This window comes from Mastomys coucha, unplaced genomic scaffold (assembly GCF_008632895.1).
Source record: "Mastomys coucha isolate ucsf_1 unplaced genomic scaffold, UCSF_Mcou_1 pScaffold23, whole genome shotgun sequence".
NCBI classification, from domain to species: domain Eukaryota; kingdom Metazoa; phylum Chordata; class Mammalia; order Rodentia; family Muridae; genus Mastomys; species Mastomys coucha.
In genome coordinates this window covers 101,669,204-101,688,572 of record NW_022196906.1, presented here as the reverse complement: position 1 = coordinate 101,688,572, position 19,369 = coordinate 101,669,204, and the positions used below count along the sequence as shown (strand labels likewise).

The 19,369-nt window shown below is 48.0% G+C and overlaps 1 protein-coding gene across 3 annotated transcripts in view; it reads right to left on the bottom strand.

Moving 5' to 3' along the window:
- Window positions 1-19,358, bottom strand: part of Traip (TRAF interacting protein) — a 20,910-nt gene extending 1,552 nt beyond the window's left edge. The window contains exons 1-11 of one of the 3 annotated variants that reach the window (XM_031344639.1): window positions 19,151-19,358; window positions 13,916-13,973; window positions 13,413-13,496; window positions 11,077-11,116; window positions 10,402-10,529; window positions 8,902-8,996; window positions 8,308-8,421; window positions 7,636-7,723; window positions 7,091-7,180; window positions 6,610-6,698; window positions 1,248-1,403 (exon numbers count right to left, since the gene is read on the bottom strand). In XM_031344639.1, coding sequence (XP_031200499.1) covers window positions 1,248-1,403; window positions 6,610-6,698; window positions 7,091-7,180; window positions 7,636-7,723; window positions 8,308-8,421; window positions 8,902-8,996; window positions 10,402-10,529; window positions 11,077-11,116; window positions 13,413-13,496; window positions 13,916-13,973; window positions 19,151-19,248 — 1,040 coding nt within the window. In that variant the 5' untranslated portion in view covers window positions 19,249-19,358. The remainder of the gene's footprint in view (window positions 1-1,247; window positions 1,404-6,609; window positions 6,699-7,090; window positions 7,181-7,635; window positions 7,724-8,307; window positions 8,422-8,901; window positions 8,997-10,401; window positions 10,530-11,076; window positions 11,117-13,412; window positions 13,497-13,915; window positions 13,974-19,150) is intronic. The other 2 variants (XM_031344640.1, XM_031344641.1) reach the window with 2 other exon arrangements.
- Window positions 19,359-19,369: the final 11 nt, after the last annotated feature.

Sequence of the window (19,369 nt, the reverse complement as noted above, 5' to 3'; positions counted from 1 at the left end):
CCAGTACAGTCTGAAAAGACTAGCCAGGGTCGGGTAGACAGGACCATGTCTCAGTCTGGGGTCTCATTTCAGTGCTCCCCAAGTTCTTGGGAGCCCAGCCAACTTCCTATGCATAGAAGGTGAACATTCACAGCCTCAGTTGGCAGCTGAAGAGGGAACAGGAGGAAGCCAGAGGATGGAGTGCACCCCAGAGCTCTCTGCTGCAGCTGCGTGACTCGGGCTTCTCAGTGTGACCAGGCCAGCAGTGTGCAGCATGGAGTCATACGCAGCTGCTTTGCCCTTGGGTTCCCGTCACTGTCATGGCCTGATATAAGAGTTTCTTTCTCTTACATCCAAAGTCTCACATTAAGTTTTTCTTAGGACCGGAGAGATAGCTCAGCAGATAAAACTTTGCCACCAAGCCTGTCAACACACTTTGATCCTTCGTCCCCATGGGGTACAAGGTGAAAACCAACTCCTACAAATAGTCCTCTGATCACCATTATCACCCCTCCCCCTAAAACAAAACAGAACAAAACAAAAAAACCCCAGATGAATGAAATTGTTGTTTTTGCCTTTTAAATTTTTTTTTGAGATAGGGTTTCTCTGTGTAGCCCCGGCTGTCCTGGAACTCACTCTGTAGACCAGCAGGCTGGCCTTGAACTCAGAAATCCACCTGCCTCTGCCTCCCAAGTGCTGGGACTAAAGGCGTGCGCCACCACTGCCCGGCTGAAAATTTTAAAATTTTTAAAAATGTAAAAAGAACTCCCTTACTGGAGTAACACAGACCCGTGTACATGAAAGGGCACAGATGCATGCCTGGCCAGGGAGACGCCCCCCCATCCCTTTTCCACAGCATGTCTAGAGCAGGTCCCACCTCGCAGCTCCACAGAAGTCCTGTCTGCCTAAATGGGATGTTGCCCTAGGTGTTAGGGTTATGGGATCATGGCTTGACATGGTCCTGCATTAAGCAGGAACCTCATAGGTATATGGAGAAAATTCAGAGTCCCCCGGGACTCTTGTGGGCAGGTATTCAGTGTTTTAGGATACCTGCCTCACTACCAGTCCAGACCCTACTGAGACTCACAGCCCAACACATCGCCTTGAGCCTTAGGAGAGTTAAAGAAATAAGCAGGGCTCCCAGAATGAGCACTCGAGCCCAAGCTGTTCCGTAGCCTCAGCAGCTGTACCAAGCACTCAGAGGCATCGGGCAGGTAACTTAGCTATGGCCTTCCCGGATATAGGAATCTCCAGGGACCAACACTCACCGTGCCCTGATCAGGGAGGGCTTCTTGGGGAAGCAATGCTGGGAGCTGGAGGTCTGGGCTGGAGGGGTACTGACGTCAAAGGTAGCATTGAGATCAATCTCGTCACTGAAGGGAGGTCGGTGAAGCCTCGGTGTCAGCACCTCCACAGGAGCTGGGCTGAAGGGAGAGAGAAAATCTCAGTATTTGGGACTGCAGTGATGACCCAGAGAGATCACAGCTCCTTAGGTAAAGGAGGCAACTCAGCTTGGCCCAGTGAAGTTGGCTCAGGTGGTAAGACAATTGTTCCCAAGCCTGAAGGCCTCAGTTCAATCCTTGGAACCCATATGGTAGAAGGAGAAAAATGAATCTTTCCAGTTGTCCCCTGATGCATCCTGCAGTACACATGCACCTAACTCCCCCCCCACACACACACAACACACACACACACACACACTGAAAAGAAAAAACAGAAGGAGGAAGAGACAGTTGAGCTCCAGGAATCCCAATGCCTATCCCTAACCCAGGGTCACCCCAGAGGGAGGCCTAATCTCTAAGAATAAGCTACGTGGCTTCAGCCTTTGCAGAGCTATGTGACCATTGAAAACCAGGAAAAAGAAAGTAAACAAAAGCAAAACCAAACTCAAAAGGGGGCTGGTTTGGTGGGCCACTGGGTAAAGGCTAATGACCCAAGTTTGATCCCCAGCACCTGCATGGTGGATAAGGGCCGACTCCCACAAGTTATCTTCTGACTTGTACAGCAGACATGTGTAACACATGCACACATGCTTAAAATAAATACAATGGGAAAATTTTTTAAAATTTATTTGTTATTATATGTAAGTACACTCTAGCTATCTTCAGACACACCAGAAGAAGGAGTCAGATCTTATTATGGATGGTTGTGAGTCACCATGTGGTTGCTGGGATTTGAACTCAGGATCCTCGGAAGAGCAGTCAGTGCTCTTACCCACTAAGCTATCTCTCCAGACCCCAATGGGAACATTTTAAACCAAAGGAATGAAAGGCTATTTTCCTTTGACCTCACACACTTTCCCTGAACTCAGTGTGAGCCACTCAGCCATGTTACTGCAGAATGAAGTAGACGGAAGATGCTGCCACTTATCACAGCGAACGGTGTGCTGGTGGTTGGTACTTCAGGAGTTGACGATGAAGACTATATAGTGTTCCCAAGAGTAACCTTAGTGGGACTGGAGAGATGGCTCACTGGTGAAGAGCACTCACTGGCTGCTCTACCAGAGGTCCTGAGTTCAATTCCCAGCAACCACATGTGGCTCACAAGCATCTGTAATGGGATCCAAAGTTCTCTTCTTAAGACATCGGACAGTGATGTCACGCAGTGGTGGCACATACCTTTAATCCCAGCTCTTGGGAGGCAGAGGCAGGCGGATTTCTGAATTCCAAGCCAGCCTGGTCTACAGAGTGAGTTCCAGGACAGACAGGGCTACACAGAGAAACCCTGTCTCAAAAAACAAACAGAACAAAACCAATCCAAAAATAAACCAAAAAAAAAAAAAAAAAAAAAAAAAAAAAAAAAAAAGACATCTACAGTGTACTCATATACATTAAATAACTTAAAAAAAAAAGAGTAACTTTAGTAACATAGAAAAATACTCCTATGGTCAATCTAATGTCACACACCTATGATCTCAGGCAAGAAGATCATGAGTTCAAAGCCAGTTTGAGGGCAGCCTATGCTATATATCAAGACTGCTTAAAAGAGAATATAAAAAAATATATGTATGCACAAGGCAGGCATCACAGCACACACCTCTGCCTCCCAGCAAGACGGGTGGATCTTTGTGAATTTGAGGCCAGCTATAGTGAGTTCCAGGACAGCCAGGGAGATCCTGTCTCAGAAAACAAAGCTATATATGCATATCTGCCCATATGACTTAGTGCCCTCTCCTCCATATGCCTAGGACTCTGTGGTGCTTCACAGACTATAGCACAGGCTTGCCTTGAGGCACTGAGTGTTCCGTCACCTCTGTGACACTCACCTAGGGCCAATTTACATAGCTTCAAGTTATTGGCCTCAGGATATGAGGCAAGGCACTCAAAACCTTCTTCCTTTCTAAGCCAGAGCCAAAGCCCTAGGCAGAAGTTACTTGTACGGCAGCTGTCAGCACACCTGCACGAATTCAGCTCCTATCAGTCCTGCCCGAAAATGAAGGTCTCCCAGATCACCAGAATTTAGGAGCCCTTGGAGCCCGAGAGATGTCATCCTAACACCTCCCCTATAGCTTCCTGTTCTCTGATCTGCACCCCAGTAGGCCAGGGCTATGGTGCAGCTTTGTAAAACTGAGGGAAGGAAAGGGTGAGGGTCCTTTGGAGCTGCCCGAAAATAATAGAAGCACGGCTGGGGATGTGGCTCAGGTAGTACAGTGCTAGCCTAGCATGCATGAGGCTCTGGTTCAACCCCATCTCTGCATACATCAGATGTGGTAGTACATGACTGTAATCCTAGCACTCAGGAGGTAGAGCCAAAAAGACAGAAGTTCAAGATCATACTCAGATACATAGCAAGTCTGAAACTAGCCTGGGATATATATATATACATATATATATACATACATACATACATACATATACATATGCATATACATATATATGTATGTATATATATAAAAGACCTTGCCTCAAAAAGATAAAATGATAGCTGGAGAGATGGCTCAGTGGTTAAGAGCGCTGGCTGCTCTTCCACAGGTCCTGAGTTCAATTCCCAGCATCCACACGGCAGCTGATCTGATGCCCTCTTCTGGTGTGCAGACATACATGTAAAGCACCAAATTACCAGAAGCAAAGGGTGACCCCACCACAAATGAGGCACAGGCATCACCAGCAACACCTAGACCCTTCCACAAGATACTGAGCATGGCCAGGGGAATGTGAGCCTCACACAGAAGCCAGAATCCGCAAGGGGCAGGCTGCGGGGCATAAAGCAGCTCTGACAACAGCTCAAGGGATCAATTGGTAGGGGACAGGGATAAGATGAGGGACATGGAGCAAGTCCCAGACTATCTTCCAGAAACATTTCTAACAATTTCTACTGTTCTTAGGATGAAATCTGCACCTGCGAGGCTGACATATGAAGGCTGGCAGAGAGCTGGCCCACCCACCACCTCCTCTCTCCTGCAAGCCCACCTTAGCAATGCCCCAGGGACTATGAACTCGCCATCCTCTCTGCCTAGATCTCTCCTCCTTCCAATTTAATGGTGGTCTCATGAACGTGACTACACATCTCATCTATAGTAGGAAAGTTTAAGAATCTCACCAAACCACACAGCAACAAGTCAGTTCTCAAGGGAGAAAGACAGAGGCACTTGTAGACCAGAGAAACCTGGAAAGAACCCCAGCCCCGGAGCCAGCAGCCTGTTTTGGAGATCTTGGGGCGCTAGAAGGGAGAACCTGGAATTCAGAATAAACTGTGCCAAGTTAAAAGGGCTAAGGCTAAATGCAATAGTCCTACTACCCGAGTTCTCGTGCCTAGAGAGAGACTGGTGAAAACAGGGAATCCGGCATCCTGTACACAACTTGGTGGGCAGCCCAGCCAGCTTAGGACTCAGGTTTGACTAATGCAGTGCCCTCCTGATTTGAGAGATCAGAACTGTCCTCTTAGTGTCAAGGTAAGATATGGCCCTGGCATGAAGCTTACTTACTGGTCATGCTGAGGGCTCACTTGCACCTGGGTGTGCCAGACCACCAGAGTCTTCTATAATATGGTACTTACCTGGTGGACTCTGGGCCTAATCATCCTACCTACAAAAACAAGGCTGCAGTGGTGGCCAATACCTAATATGGGAGCATGGCCCAGAAAAGCCCGGGGAGTAAGGGAAATCAGCAAAAGCCGGTATGCAGAGTCCCTGGGAAAGGCCCTTATGTTACATGGGACTTCAGAGTGAAAGCATGAACGATGGTTGGGGGGGGGGAGGAGAAACAGGGATAGAGCCTACTGAGTTGTCAAAATCATCCCAGTGCTGGCCCGCTCTGCGGACCATGCCCACCACAGTCCCACAGCTCTCAGGTCAAACTACAACAGGCGGGTAGTTTGGGCTCTACTGAGAGATGCTAAGGAAAGAAAAAATAAGAGCTGGCGAGATGGCTCAGAGAGTGAGGGTACTTCTGCACAAGTCTGGCAACTTCTGTTAGATCTCTTCAACCTACAAAGTTATGCTCTGAGCTCTGTACTGTGACACGCACAACCACACACACTCATTCATGCATGCATATATACACATATACTCTTACACACACACACACACACACACGCATTCATGCACACATACATATGTATATATAATACATACCCACAAACTCTTACACAAATATATCCATTCACACATACACACATGCACACGCATGTATACACACACACACACACACACACACACACACACACACACACACACACACACACACACAATGTGCTATCTGGCTGAGGAAGCTGGCCGGCAAAGCAGAGCCTTCAGTGAGGAAAGAGCAGAAGCAATCGTAGAAGCAGGAAGAAGTGTCTTCTTATGGTTGGCTGTGACACGGCAGGATCCTAGGAAACCACTTAAACCTAAGCCCACTCCATGAATGTCCCAAGACACAGTGCTGAGGATCTGAGGTATGGGAGTGCATGCCTTGGGTACCCAGGAACATAGTGCAGTGTTGGAAGGCACTGAGTGGGTAAATTGCACCAACAGAAAGAGCAGGCATACTGATTTGCCAAAGTATGTTGAAAAGTGACTCGAGTAAACCTCTGGATTGTTGACAGGAGTTTTAATCTGGCTCCCTTGCTGGGTTCCTCTAGCAGGCAGAAGACAGCCTTGGGGAAATTCTTAGCCAGCCCATTGCTGGGAAAAACACTCAGGAAGACTAAAGCTTGCTCCTGGCAGGGACACCAATCCCTGGGTCTTTTGGCTCCCTCTGCTGGCAGCCTTAAAGCACACATTCCTGAACCGGAGGGGATTATTTATTTTGGACTGGCTGTCCAGAAACTCACTCTGTAGATCAGGCCGGTCTTGAACTCATAGATACATCTGTCTGCCTCTGCCTCCTGAATGCTAGGATTAAAGACATGTACCAACACCACCAGGCTGAGGGGGGTTATTTTAGAGTAAGCACTTTCAAGTATGTTTCAGAGATGGGGGCAGACAGATGCATGTGGTGAGAAACTCCAGGATAGCCCAAGACAAGCACTGCTCCTGCCTGTCTTCAGACCGTCACTCAAAGGCTTCCTCTGCCTTCCCCTGTCAGATCCCAAATTCTCTCCAAGCTGCTCTCTGGCCAGAAGGTCCACAAACGCATCTATCCCACCAAAGTCAGGAGCGCAGGCTCTCTTAGCTTGTGATCTCAGAATCACCCCAGACAGGTAACAAACCTCTCAAAAACCAGGCGGCTGACTGTCTCACTAGTCACTGGAGGCAGGCTCAAGGTTTCCTGCAGGATAATTAGCTTCTTTCTTAGGCTCTGGAGAAAGGAGAGAGAGAACATGAGAGAAAGGCTGAGGCACCGAGGACAACTGCCTGTGTGAAGAGGCTGACCACCCACACCAGGCCTGAGAACTCCTTTTGGTGGAGTCCTCGCTCTGGCCATTAGGGGCCGCCTTGGAGATAAGAACTGAGCAGATGACAGAGGAAGATCCATGGTGCCCCTGGCCCTCTACTAAGGAGATATAGGCTCAAGGCCAGACTAGGGTGAGGGTACATATGCTGACTCATTTCCCCAACCCAGGAGGGTAAAAGAGCCCAGAAACACGACTGACTTCAACACAGGTTTCCAGACAATAGTCCAGCCCTTCTCTTGGAGGTACATAACAACCCCTCAGGTCCCCTCACTACCCACAGGCCAGGGTATCTCACCGTGATCTCCTTGTCAGCGCTCTGTAAGTCCTTCTGGGCTGACCTCAGTTCTAACTTGGTCTGATCCAGCTCAGTGTTAAGAGTCTTCAACTGTAATAAAGGACAAGCCAGTGGTGCCACATGTCCTGCCCCTACCCGCTGCTACCCAGTGTATGATTGGGACAGACCTCAACTAAGCATAAACATCTAGGGCTGCCTGGGGGCAAGTACGTCTCTCTACACAGCGCAGCCTACAGAAGGCAAAAGCAGCCAGCCCAAGAACCCTTAGTTTTGGGATGGGGTACAAAGCAGGCCTCTGGAGCTCCCACACAGGAGGCTTGCGCTCTCCAAGCCAGCTAAGATGCCTCTAGCCAGCTAGGAATGAAGGAGAGCAAACGGGGCATGAGTGTGCGCTGGGGATACCCCTTCATGGATCGGTCAGAGACAGTGCCCAATAAAAGGCATACCCAGTGTCTGTAGATCACCTTCTCTGGCCCAGTGGTACGGGGATGGGTGCCCTAGCTCAGCAGACCCAGCTCCTTTTCCCTTTGTCCCCATTCAGTCACCTTGTTCTTATAGGATGCCAAATCCTTCTTCAACCTGTCAGCCAGCTCCCCTGAGGCCTTCCGAGCTTCCTTCAGATTCTCATACTCTCTGCAAATGGCCATGAGAAGAGAGGACAGAAGAGAATGCCCTGATGGGGGGGTGCCATGACTAAGCCATAGCACCAACCCAGCAAAGGCTTTGGCAAATCAGCCCTTCCCCCTCTAGGGCCCATGGCACACCCTGCACAAGTAATGAGGTAGGGGAACAAAAACTGGTCTCTGTCACTGCTGCGCCTTGAGTATGCAAGCCTCACTAGGGGGCTCCCTACAACCCCAAATTGGAGGCAGTGGATTCTCTGTGCCTTTCAGGCAAGCGGCTCCTTTCTCCAGCTTCCTATGCACAGTAAGGAAGGATATGGTGAGTTTCCTATGGAAGTCAGGCAGGCTCAGGAAGTGCTGATGGGAAAGAGTCCAGATCTCAGGAGGGAGTTTACTGCTGAGAGCTGCATGAGCTCCTCAGAAACACTACTCGGATCCATACTCTGCTCTCAGCAATTCTAGGGGAAATCTCTTTCCACACAGAAGTGAATGGAGGTCAGAGGGCCTCGGAAGTAGCCTAAGAGCTGGAGTTCACCTTATCACAATATGGTTCTAGAACCTGCTCCTTCACAGCATCTGCATTTCAAAACGTACTTCTTGAGGGACACGCAGTACACAGCCAGCTGCTCCACTGCCGACTGCCCCACACCCATGTCTCGAATCATCTCTTCCACCTCAGACCGCTGGCTCTGGAGTAGGAGCTCAATTCTGAAAAACATTCCCGGCCCACGGCATTTGAAATCTGGAGGCTGATGGTTAGTCTGCCTCCCTTTGCTGCTGTTGCTATGGCAACAGCCTGGGCTGCTAGGATGCTTTAGCAGGTGGGTGTGCCCAAGGAAAGAAAGGTTCTACAGCAGAGATGGGCTCAGCTCCAGAGATGCTTCTAAGGAAAAAGAGGTGCTGACGGAGGGCTTCAAGGTCAAGGACTTCATACGGAGAGGCTCCTGGGAGGGAAAGGCACGGCAAGCCACCAATCCATAGGTAACAGGACAAGAAGTATAGCAAGAGTATTCACAAAAAAGGGAAGGGGCCCACAGAGGTTAAGAAAGGAATCTGTGGCCATAGGCACATGGGAATCTGAGTCAGAGGTGAACAAGACCCATTTTCAGCTGCAGCCCTGAGAATTGCAACCCCACTCCTGGGGCCCTAGGTGTGAAAGAACAGTACAGAAGCCAGCTAGAGACTCACTGCTCCATGGTTCTCATCTTGCTCTTGAGTTGGCAGACCTCTTCCCGAGCTTGTTTGGTCTCATCCTGCTGCTGCTCCAGGAACTTCATCTGTTTCTGAAGAACAAGCATATCCACACACCTTCTCAGTGTCTCAGAGCCACGGCCACTGAGAGCTGTCTGTACTGTATTTTTTGTCTGGTTTTGTTTTTTGACGGGGTTTTATATATCCTAAGTTGGCTTTGAATTCACTACGTAGCCAAGGATAACCATGACCTCCCTGATCTTCCTGTCTCTTCCCATTGCTGGGATTTGAGGAGTGGAGCTTCATACTTGCCTACCTTTGAAGATGCTGATATATCAGGAGATAAAACCCCCAAGCGCCTCCTCATGCTGATCTAGTCTCTGTGTGGGTTCTGGGTGCATGTGTGTGTGAAACGCTGAGAATCCAACCCAGGCTTTGAACCACAGCCCTCACTTGGCCTATGCTTTTTTGCTAAAGAGACTTTTTAGGACAGCTGTTCCCTCACCCCTGGAGATAAGCCTTGCTATAGGCTTAGTGGTCAGGCCTACTGTGACCTGCCAAGGTTCTATAGGTTTGGTCTTATGGTACATGCTTGCATATAGTGGAAGTCAAGAGCACAAACCCATATCTCATCTAGACATAGACATGAAGTGCCAGAATAGGAGAGCCAACCCAGGAACTGTCCTCAGCATGAGACCATTCCATGTCTGACCTAGGGATACATCAGAGATTGTTCCCTCCCACTGGCTAGGCCATGTGATGCAGCTCTGCCTCCAAGCAGGAACAGAAAATGAATATCCTAGGGCCTTGTCTGTTCACAAGGATGGCTCCCATCCCTTTCAAATGGCACCCAGCAAGGGCTGCTCCTGCCTACAAGGCTAGAATATCAATCGTGAGTTCAGATCAATCGCCTTATGGCCCTCGGAGAGCAAGAGGCTCACGAACTCAGGCTGATACAAAATTCATCTGGGTCTAGGCCTGCTTGCTCTACAGGCTTTGATCTGCTCGGTCAGCTCAGCACAGAGGACTTCAAAGGCCTTTGCTCCTCCCTAGGATGCTGTTTGATCTGGCTCCAGAGAGCAGTCCCGCCAAGGACCGGAGTCCTAATGGAAGATTCTTCAGACTGGCCTCATCAGTGGAGTATGAGCCACTTTTAGAAACATGGCCCAGCCTACTCAGGTCTCCATTGAGCAGGCCCCCTGTGAAATGTTGGGAAGGCTTTGTTACCTGATACAAAACCCACAAGCACAGCCATATCGTCCCTTTTCTTATGGGCTAGATGGGAATGGTATGGAAGGACCTTGGGAAAAAGAGTAAAGTGCCTTCACTTTACTACTGTATAAACAAAGGCATTGTTTGGGGCAGAAATAGAAGATATGACCAGAAATGTGAGCCACGGTGGTGCATGCCTTTAATCTCCGCACTTGGGAGGCAGGGGCAGCTGTTCCAAATCAGCTGTGGCTGTGGCCATTCCTCCCACTGACTCCGAGGACTTACTTTAAGGGTGGAACACAGCATCTCTGCCTTGTTTAAGGCGTTCTGCAGGGACTCCACAGTGGCATTGCGTTCTTCCAACGTGTCCCGTAGAGTGTCGATAATGGCCTGGCTGTCCCGTTTCTCCCTGTCTGGAGCAGGAGCAGAGGGGAGCAAGGCAAAGAAAGGCCCATTCATGCATGAGAACCTTAACCCCTGACATCAAGCAGCTCCTCCGTGAGCCAGGTAAGAACAAGGCCCAGGCAAGAAAGCTGGGTGGCCTGCTTCTCTCTCTTTCACTTAGGAGACTGGCTCTCCTCCTTTCTGCTTGAACTATCTGGGTAGATGTCGCTGTTCTCCCTCCCACTCCTTGGGCCTAGGTAATTCATCGTTCCAGAACTCAAGCAAATGCCCATCAAACCCAGCAGTGGCAAGCCCAGAAGATACAAACTTATCCGGTAGGACCCCTCCCAAAACTACTCCTGAGCATGAAGTTCCAAGCAGTGAAGAGAGAGGCCAGCCTGGCAGGCAGGCAGCTTCAGTCAGCTCTCTCCTTTTTGATTGGTTATAAGAGCTAGCAAGACTCTGTGACATACAAAGCAGGACAAGCCCTGGCATTGCCAGAGGTCAGGGGCTCCTCTCAGGCTCCCTCCCTCAATACCCAGACTTCCCAGGGCCTCTCATCTCTGGCTAACTTACCTTTCTGGGAAAGCTGGGCTCTGATACTGTCCAGTTCGTTCTGCAAGACAATACACACACCAAATAAGCACCAGGAACGCATTACAGCTAGCCTCCATTGAGCCTCACAAAAGGCTGCAGAGACCAGGATCAGTGAAGACCATTGGACAGGAATGGACCCAATATTCTTTAAAGCCAAGCCAACAGAGACAGGTACATTTTTTTTGTTTTTGATTTTTTCTTGTTTTAAAACAAGGTGTCACTAAGTAGCTTAGGCTGTCCTGGAGCTCACCAAGTGGACCAGGCTGGCCTTGAACTCTCAGAAATCCATCTGCCTCTGCTTCTGCCTCTACAGCACTGGGATTAAAGGCGTGTGTCCCATACATACCTGGTATGGGACACTTTGTCTTCTGTAAGATTTATTTATTTATTTATTTTTATTTATTTATTTTTAAGAGATGGCTCAGCAATTAAGAGCTGTTCTTCCAGAGGTCCCAAGTTCAATTCCCTGAAACCACATGGTTGTTCACAATCATCTATAATGAGCTCCAATGTCCTCTTCTGGCCTGTAGGCATACATATGTAAACAGCCTCATATGCATAAAATACATAAATCTCTTAATATTATTTTATATGTGTCAGTGTTTTGCCTGCATTTATATCAATGCACTGTGTATTTACATTGCCCCCTGAGGCCAGAAGAAGGTGTCAGATTCCCTGAAACTGGAATTATAGACAGTTGTCAGCTGCCTCATAGGTGCTAGGAATCAAACCCTGTCATTTGCCAGAGCAGTCAGCACCCATAAACACTGAACCATCTCTCCAGCCTCTTTCTGAGTCTTTTAAAAAGGTAAGTTAAAATGTAGGAAATGAATGCCATAGGAAGTGGAGCTCAGCCTGCTGTTCAGCCAACAGCAGAGGCTCTGGGGCTCCTGACCCTGCCACATCCTCTCACTCTCACCAGGGACACAGAACAGGGACTACCAAGCACTCTAGACCATTACTAGTTCTCTCCATCTTGGGCCTTGCCTGCCTCAGTCTTCCTCCCTCCAAGCTCCAGGATGGCTCTGAGAGGCTGGGGTGAGTCTAGAGAGCCCAATGTCCCTGTGAACAAGAGGCAAACAAAGGTTTTTACAACACACTTCCAGGCTTTGGCAAGGGTCCATTGTAGAAGAGTCTAGGCAGACTTTCCTCCAGATCACCCTTTTAATCATTAACAGAAGACTCAGAATTTCATGTGTGACCAGTAGTAAAGCCCCTGCTACCAGCCTCCCTGCCCAGGGCTCTGAGGCAGGAGATCCTGGCAGCTGGGCTAGGGACTGTGGACCTAACAGCTGGGAACAGAACTGGTAGATAGGTAAGAACATGCAGAGCTCAAATGCCCCAGCGTCTCCTGGCTCCTTCCATGCCTCAGCAGGATGTTTTCCAAGTCCTTGCTCCAAACTATTCAAGATGTGGCCTCAGTGTCTCACAACCTTGGCTTTGAAAGCTAAAGAAAAGATTGGAAGCTGCCTTTGTTGTCTCCATCACAGGGAGGACTCCTCTTAAAGCTGGGAGCAGTTACCATGACAATGAACAGGCTGGCTCCAAACACAAAAGCTCAACCATCTTGAAGCTCAGAGGTTTCAAGGACATCACAACACCCAGGGGGTTAAGGTCAAGCTGTAATCTGACAGATTCTGGGCAAATTAACCCTTACCGTCCAGCAATCACTGGCAAATGCCAACTCAATTTCATCAAGACATTCTGACAACCCAGCTTCCTCAAACAAAAAGGAAGGAAATTTTAGATATGGAGGGGAAATGGGAGAAATATAGGTCACCTGGTTACCCTCCCGTGATTAGGGTTACGACAGGGCACCTGGTTAGAATCCTGATTCCAGGGGCTTTGTCCTCTCCGGCTGGCCTTGGAAAGGCCCAGGCATCTGCCATTACACCATGTTCTCCAGCCAATTTTGAGGCCCAGCCAGGTTAGGGAATGGTAGATTCACACATCTTCCCTGACTAGTGAGAATGTAGGATTTTCTAACCTGTCACTAAGTGACCAGAGAGAAAGTCGGCTGGCCAGGAAGACCATAAGTCCTTCATACGGCTCAGGGCCTTAGAAGCACATTACGTCCTTCAATCCAAGGAACCCTGAAAGCCCAAGGAGAGATCCACTAGTCGCTTGGCCCCTCTCCTCTTACAGTGTATGCCCCTGATGATTGTCTCTGAGGTCACTTTCCCGGACCTGGCTAGCTCAACCACGTCAGTGCTCCTCTGACCTTGCTCCACCCACACTTGAGGCACCTTTTCTAAGTAGAAAGATGAACTTCCAGAGGGTTTGGAATTTAGTAGGAAGAGATAAATTCTGTGTACCTTTAAGAATTCTGCATCCAAGACACTCTCCTCTTCCTGAGCCAGGTCAAAGAAAAGCTTGTTGATAATAGACTTTTTGCCAACCTGAATGGGAAAACAAGACAGAGAAGAACGGTGACGTGCTCTAGGTCTGCTCTCAGGCCTAACTTTCTGTATGCATCCTTTAGAGTCAGAAACTTCTTCATTCCCACACATACACAGAGCAGGACTGCTGGTCTGCTGGTGGATGAAGTCATGTCTATGCACAGGGACATTTGCTAAACATTAGAGGCAGCCAAATATACACAAGTGAAGCCTGGGTAGGAAAGTCTATCTTCCAGCCACCCTGGAAGATAGACCTCCTGAGTGACTCGCAGATGTGTGGGAGGATCAACTGGCCTCACACCAAGAGGCTCAAAGGATCAGAATGTTTCTATTTCAGAGATGTTTTCCCCCTCCCTGCTTTCTGGAAAGAGGAGGTAGGTAGGCCTTCAGCTGAGATGGCCCCACTCCATCACCCTTACCTGGATTCTACACTGTGGGCAGGTCCGACTTGGTGCTGTCTCAAACCACTGGATTAGGCTACAGTGAAAACAGAATAAAAGACTAGTAATCCTGGCATGGCTGGGGATACAGGTCACATGACCACTGTTATTAGCTGCTCTTTAAGGCCTCCCTGCCTGCAACGAGTGGCTATCACTGCAGGCCTGACAGTTCTGCAGGCCTGAGTAGGGCCGTTCTATGCAAATGGGCTATACAGTGTAGGTGACAGGCGAAGCTCAGAGTCTCTCACCAGAGACCTAGTCTTTGATAATACCCTACCTCAGGTTAGGGCTTTAGAGGCTACACTCTGAAGTAGTGGTAAAAGCAAAACATGGCCAGATTTACATACTTTATTAGTATGCTAATTGACAGTTTCCTATAGGTGTGGCATTATCTAATTGTAATCCTTGTACTAGGCAATAGGATCAGATCATAAGCTCCAAACCAGCTTGGACTTGAGAGAGACTGGGGCAGCCTCTTTCACCCCAGGAATAAGAGACAAACTCCCTTTCGAAAAAATCATCTTGCATGTCCAAATCTTCCCTATAAATACATTTAAAAACTACAAATACATTCAAAGACCACACACTACAAAATTAAAGCTAATCAGGCACAGGAGAGTGAATTAACTAAGAAGCATATTATCAATGAATCATTAAAGCATAATGAAAAGAAGTTAGGCACATGCACAAAAGCATATTCTGTATGATCTCATCTGTATAAAAGAAAAACACGGGCAAAGTGGTACCTTTGTGTGTGGGGGGTGCTGGTGGGATAATCGGAAGGGCATGTGAGATTTCTAATACAGACATTATCCTCTTTTTTCTGCAGGGCTGGAGAGCAAATCCAGCCCTTATTCATGTGGGACAAATGCTGTACCAGTGAGCTTCCCTCCCAATCCCATACCATGCTTCTAGTAGATCTGAATTCTGGCTGCACAGATGTGCTGGGTTTGGGACAACCCTACAAGCTAAGCACTTTTGGCAACAGGCAGGGTTTCTCTGTGTAGCCCTGGCTGTCCAGGCTGGGCCTGAACTCAGAAATCCGCCTGCCTCTGCCTCCCAAGTGCAGGGTCTAAGGGCGTGCGCCACCACCGCCCGGCCAAGCTATGCACTTTTCAGCAGACTAAGGTAAGCAAGACAGTGGCTCATGCCTATAACCTCAGCATTTGCAAGATCAAGACAAGATGACTGCCGTACACTGTCAGGCCAGTCCAGGGTATATGTAAAAAGTTGGAATCTTTCTATTTTTTTTGTTGCAGGAAAGTTGGGGGGCATTGTGGTATATACTGGATTATGGTGCATGCCTGAAATTCCAGCAAGTGGGGCTGAGGCAAGAGGATTATGAATTCAAGGCCAACCTGGGCTACATAATGTGAACTTGTCTAAAACACGGTGTGTGTGTGTGTGTGTGTGTGTGTGTGTGTGTGTGAGATTTAGCATGGGATTAGTATATACCAGTCTGTGTTTACAATGTCTAACACTAAAAATATTAAAATGATGTTTAAAAGTCAATTTGTGCAACCCAGAGATGTGAGAGAGACCTAGAGAGACACACAGACAGAGAGAGATACACAGAGACACAGAAAGAGAAGTCGGCAGCTGTTGTGGAAAATAGTATGCCAGTTCCGAAAAAAACCTAAATCTAGAATCTCCATATGCTCCAGTCTTTCGGCTCCCAGGTATACATCCTAAAGAGCTGAAAACAGGGACTCAGACAGGTAGCTGTGCGGCAGTAGGGTAGCACTATCCACAGCAGCCAGAATCCAGAAACACCTGTCTATCAGCAACGAACAAATAAACAAAATATGGTATTTTCATACATACAATTAAATGTTGGCCACAACAAAAATGAAATTCTGATACATGCTATAAGATGAGTGAATGTTAAAATTATAATGCTACATGAACTCTTCATGACTTGAAAGGACAAAGAATACAAGACTCGACCTATGGGATTCCTGGAATAGGGAGCTCAGGGACAGGAAGTGCAGCAGGGGGTCTGGGAGGGCTAACACATGGAGAGTTAGTATTTGATGGGTTATGTGCTTCTGTCCGGCTGATGGCAAGTTCAGATAACAATGCTGAAGGTTATATCACATTGCAAATGTACTCAATACCAACAAATCAGCATCTAGAGATGGTTAAAACAGTGCTGGCTGTGGTGGCACACAACTTTAATTTCCGAGCCCAGGTGGATCTCCTCGTTCATGGTCAACTACATAGTGTGACCCTGTCTCCAAAAAAAAAAAAAAGTTTACCCAAGAATACTTGGGGCAGGAAGGTCTTGGAATGCAGCTCAATGAACAGAGTGCCAAGCATGCACAAAGCCCAAAATTCAATCACTAGCATTATATAAACCAAGCAGGATGGTACATACTTCCAGTACTTGAGAGATGGCAACAGGATGATTACAATTCCAGGGTCATTCCTAGCTACACAGCCAGTTCAAGGCCAGCCAAGGGTATGTGAGACAAAGCACATAGGTGGAAGCCAGGAGTGATGGTTCTCACCTGCAATCCCAGTACTGAGGAGGCTGAGGCAGGAGGACTGCCATGAATCTCAGACTAGACAATACTACAAAGCAAGACAAAAATAGATACAATGCCTGGGGGGTATAAGGCAGTGGTAGAGCATTTGCCTTCCAGGTACAGGGCTGACAGGTGGATCTTGGTACATACACCAGCAATCTGAGCTCTAGGGGGCTGAAGAAGCAGAAACAGAAATTCACAGTTAGTCTGAGCTCTGCACAGCAAGGCCTGTTTGTTTGTTTGTTTGAAAAGGCTGGAGAGAGGACAGCTCACTGGCTCAGAGTAGGTGTGGTGCTGCTCCTCCAGCTATCCTGAGTTCAGTTCTCAGCACCCGTATCAGGTGACTCACAACCGTCTGTAGCACCAGCCCCACGGGGAGCAGATGGCTCTGGCCTCTGAGGTTACCTGTACTCACACGCACACAGCCACAAAGACACACATATAACATATACTTTAAAATGAAAATAAGATTAAAAAATCAGCTAGGGCCAGGGAAGTAGTGGCACGCGCCTTTAATCCCAGCGTTTGGGAGGCAGAGGCAGGCAGATTTCTGAGTTCGAGGCCAGCCTGGTCTACAGAGTAAGTTCCAGGACAGCCAAAGAAGAAAGAAAAAAGAAAATCAGCCAGGTGTAGGAGTGGTGGCACATACCTTTTTTTTTTTTTTTTTTTGGTTTTTCGATATAGGGTTTCTCTGTGTAGCCATGGCTGGCCTTGAACTCAGAGATACGCCTGCCTCTGCCTCCCAAGTGCTGGAATTAAAGGGAGGCAGAGGCAAGCAGATCTAGCTTGAGTTTGAGACTAGCCTGGTCTACAGAGTGAGTTCCAGGACAACCAGGGCTACACAGAGAAACCCTATCTTGGAAAAAACAAAAACAAAGCCGGGGGTGGTGGCCATGCCTTTAATCCCAGCGTTTGGGAGGCAGAGGCAGGCGGATTTCTGAGTTCGAGGCCAGCCTGGTCTACACAGTGAGTTCCAGGACATCCAAGGCTACAGAGAAGAACCCTGTCTCAAAAAAAAAAAAAAAAAAAAAAACCCAAAACAAAAAAAGCAAAAACCCAACAACAAAAAAACAAAACAAACAAAAAAATCAAAAGACAAAAAAACACAAAATGCAACAGGTGGAACAAGATAGATGAATATGATAGATTACATTAGTAAGTATGACATTTTAAGGCTAAAAAGGTTGTTTAATACAAGCATTATTATACCAGATTCTTTTTTTTTAAAGGATTTATTTGTATATATGAATGAGTACACTGTAGCTGTCTTCAGACACCCCAGAAGAGGGTATCGGATCCCATTACAGATGGTTGTGAGCCACCTTGTGGTTGCTGGGAATTGAACTCAGGACCTCTGGAAGAGCAGTCAACGCTCTTAGCTGCTGAGCCATCTCTCCAGCCCATACCAGATTCTTAAAGCCAAGTATGCTTTCAACAAACAGACCTAAAACATAATCCCAAGGGGAAAGCTTAGGGAGAAAGCAGGTGACAGAAAGTACTTTTAGTGGTAGGTTACTTCTAACTACACAATGGCTCCTTGAGAATGGAACTCGGGCCACACAACACTGTGTCATGTAGTTTCATTTGTTTGTTTGTCTTTTTGACACAAGGTCTCAGAAAGTCCAGGCTGACTTTTACCTTACTTATGTAGCTGAGACTGACCATAAAACTCCTGACCATTCTGTCTCCACACTTTCCCTCCTCCCCAGCAGTGTTCACACCACTTCTTGCTTTGTGGGCCCTATTGCCCCTAGCAAACCTCCCAGTCTCCCAAAAGGACCTCTCTTCTACCTTATTTTCTCTTTTGTAGCAAGCTTTGAACCACTCTGCTCAGCTGCAAAGAGACTCTTTGCAGAGGAACACCAGGACCCCTTGATAGGAAGGCATTTACTTCCATGCCATTCCAAGTTAAGCCAGGTTTACTGGAGTGTCTGGCCAGTTTCTGTATAGAAACAATCTGAAGCATCCAGCAAACGACTTGGTGTTGGTCTGGTTTGGTTTTTTTGTTGTTGTTGTTTTTGTCTTTTGAGGCAGGGTTTCTCTGTGTAGCCCTGGCTGTCCTGGAACTCACTCTGAAGACCAGGCTGGCCTCGAACTCAGAAATCTGCCTGCCTCTGCTTCCCAAATGCTGGGATTAAAGGCATGCACCACCACTGCCCCGCTGTTGGTCTGGTTTTTTTTTTGTTTTGTTTTTTTGGTTTTTTTTTTTTTGACTCTCAAATAAAATGGCTCATACGGGCGGTGGTAGCGCACGCCTTTAATTCCAGCACTTGGGAAGCAGAGGCAGGTGGATTTCTGAGCTGAAGGCCAGCCTGGTCTACAGAGTGAGTTCCAGGACAGTCAGAGCTACACAGAGAAACCCTGTCTTGAAAAAAAACAAACAAACAAAAATAAAATGGCTCGTTAGTGCAGTAAAAGCTCATCTTCGCTCAGATTAATAGTTTTGAAGTCACATTTCTTAGCGCAATAAAGAGGCACCTATCTCTTTTCACCGTAGCCCTCCCTGGGCTACCGCTATCACTTCCACCTGTCCCACTTCGGCCCAGGTTGGAAAGCTTCTGTGAGGCTCCTCTAATGTTGTTGTTACTCGTCTTACTTCCGAGGATGGATGGTCTCTAGGCCCGACACCCCATAGCGTCTAAGTGGTTCTAGGACTCGCACTCGGCACCACGCCGCCGTCACTCACCATTGCAGATGAAAAGTGTGGCCGCAGTGGATGGCAGCCACGTCACGGGAGTGATCGAAGAAGTCGGAGCAGATAGTGCACAGAGCGCGGATAGGCATGATGGCTCGACTCAAGCAGCCCCGAGAGCCAGCTGCCAGCAACAGACACAGTTCGGTGGCCAAATCCGCTGTGGCTCCGGCTCCTTCAAATTTCGCTCCACCGCACCACTTCCGGTAGCGA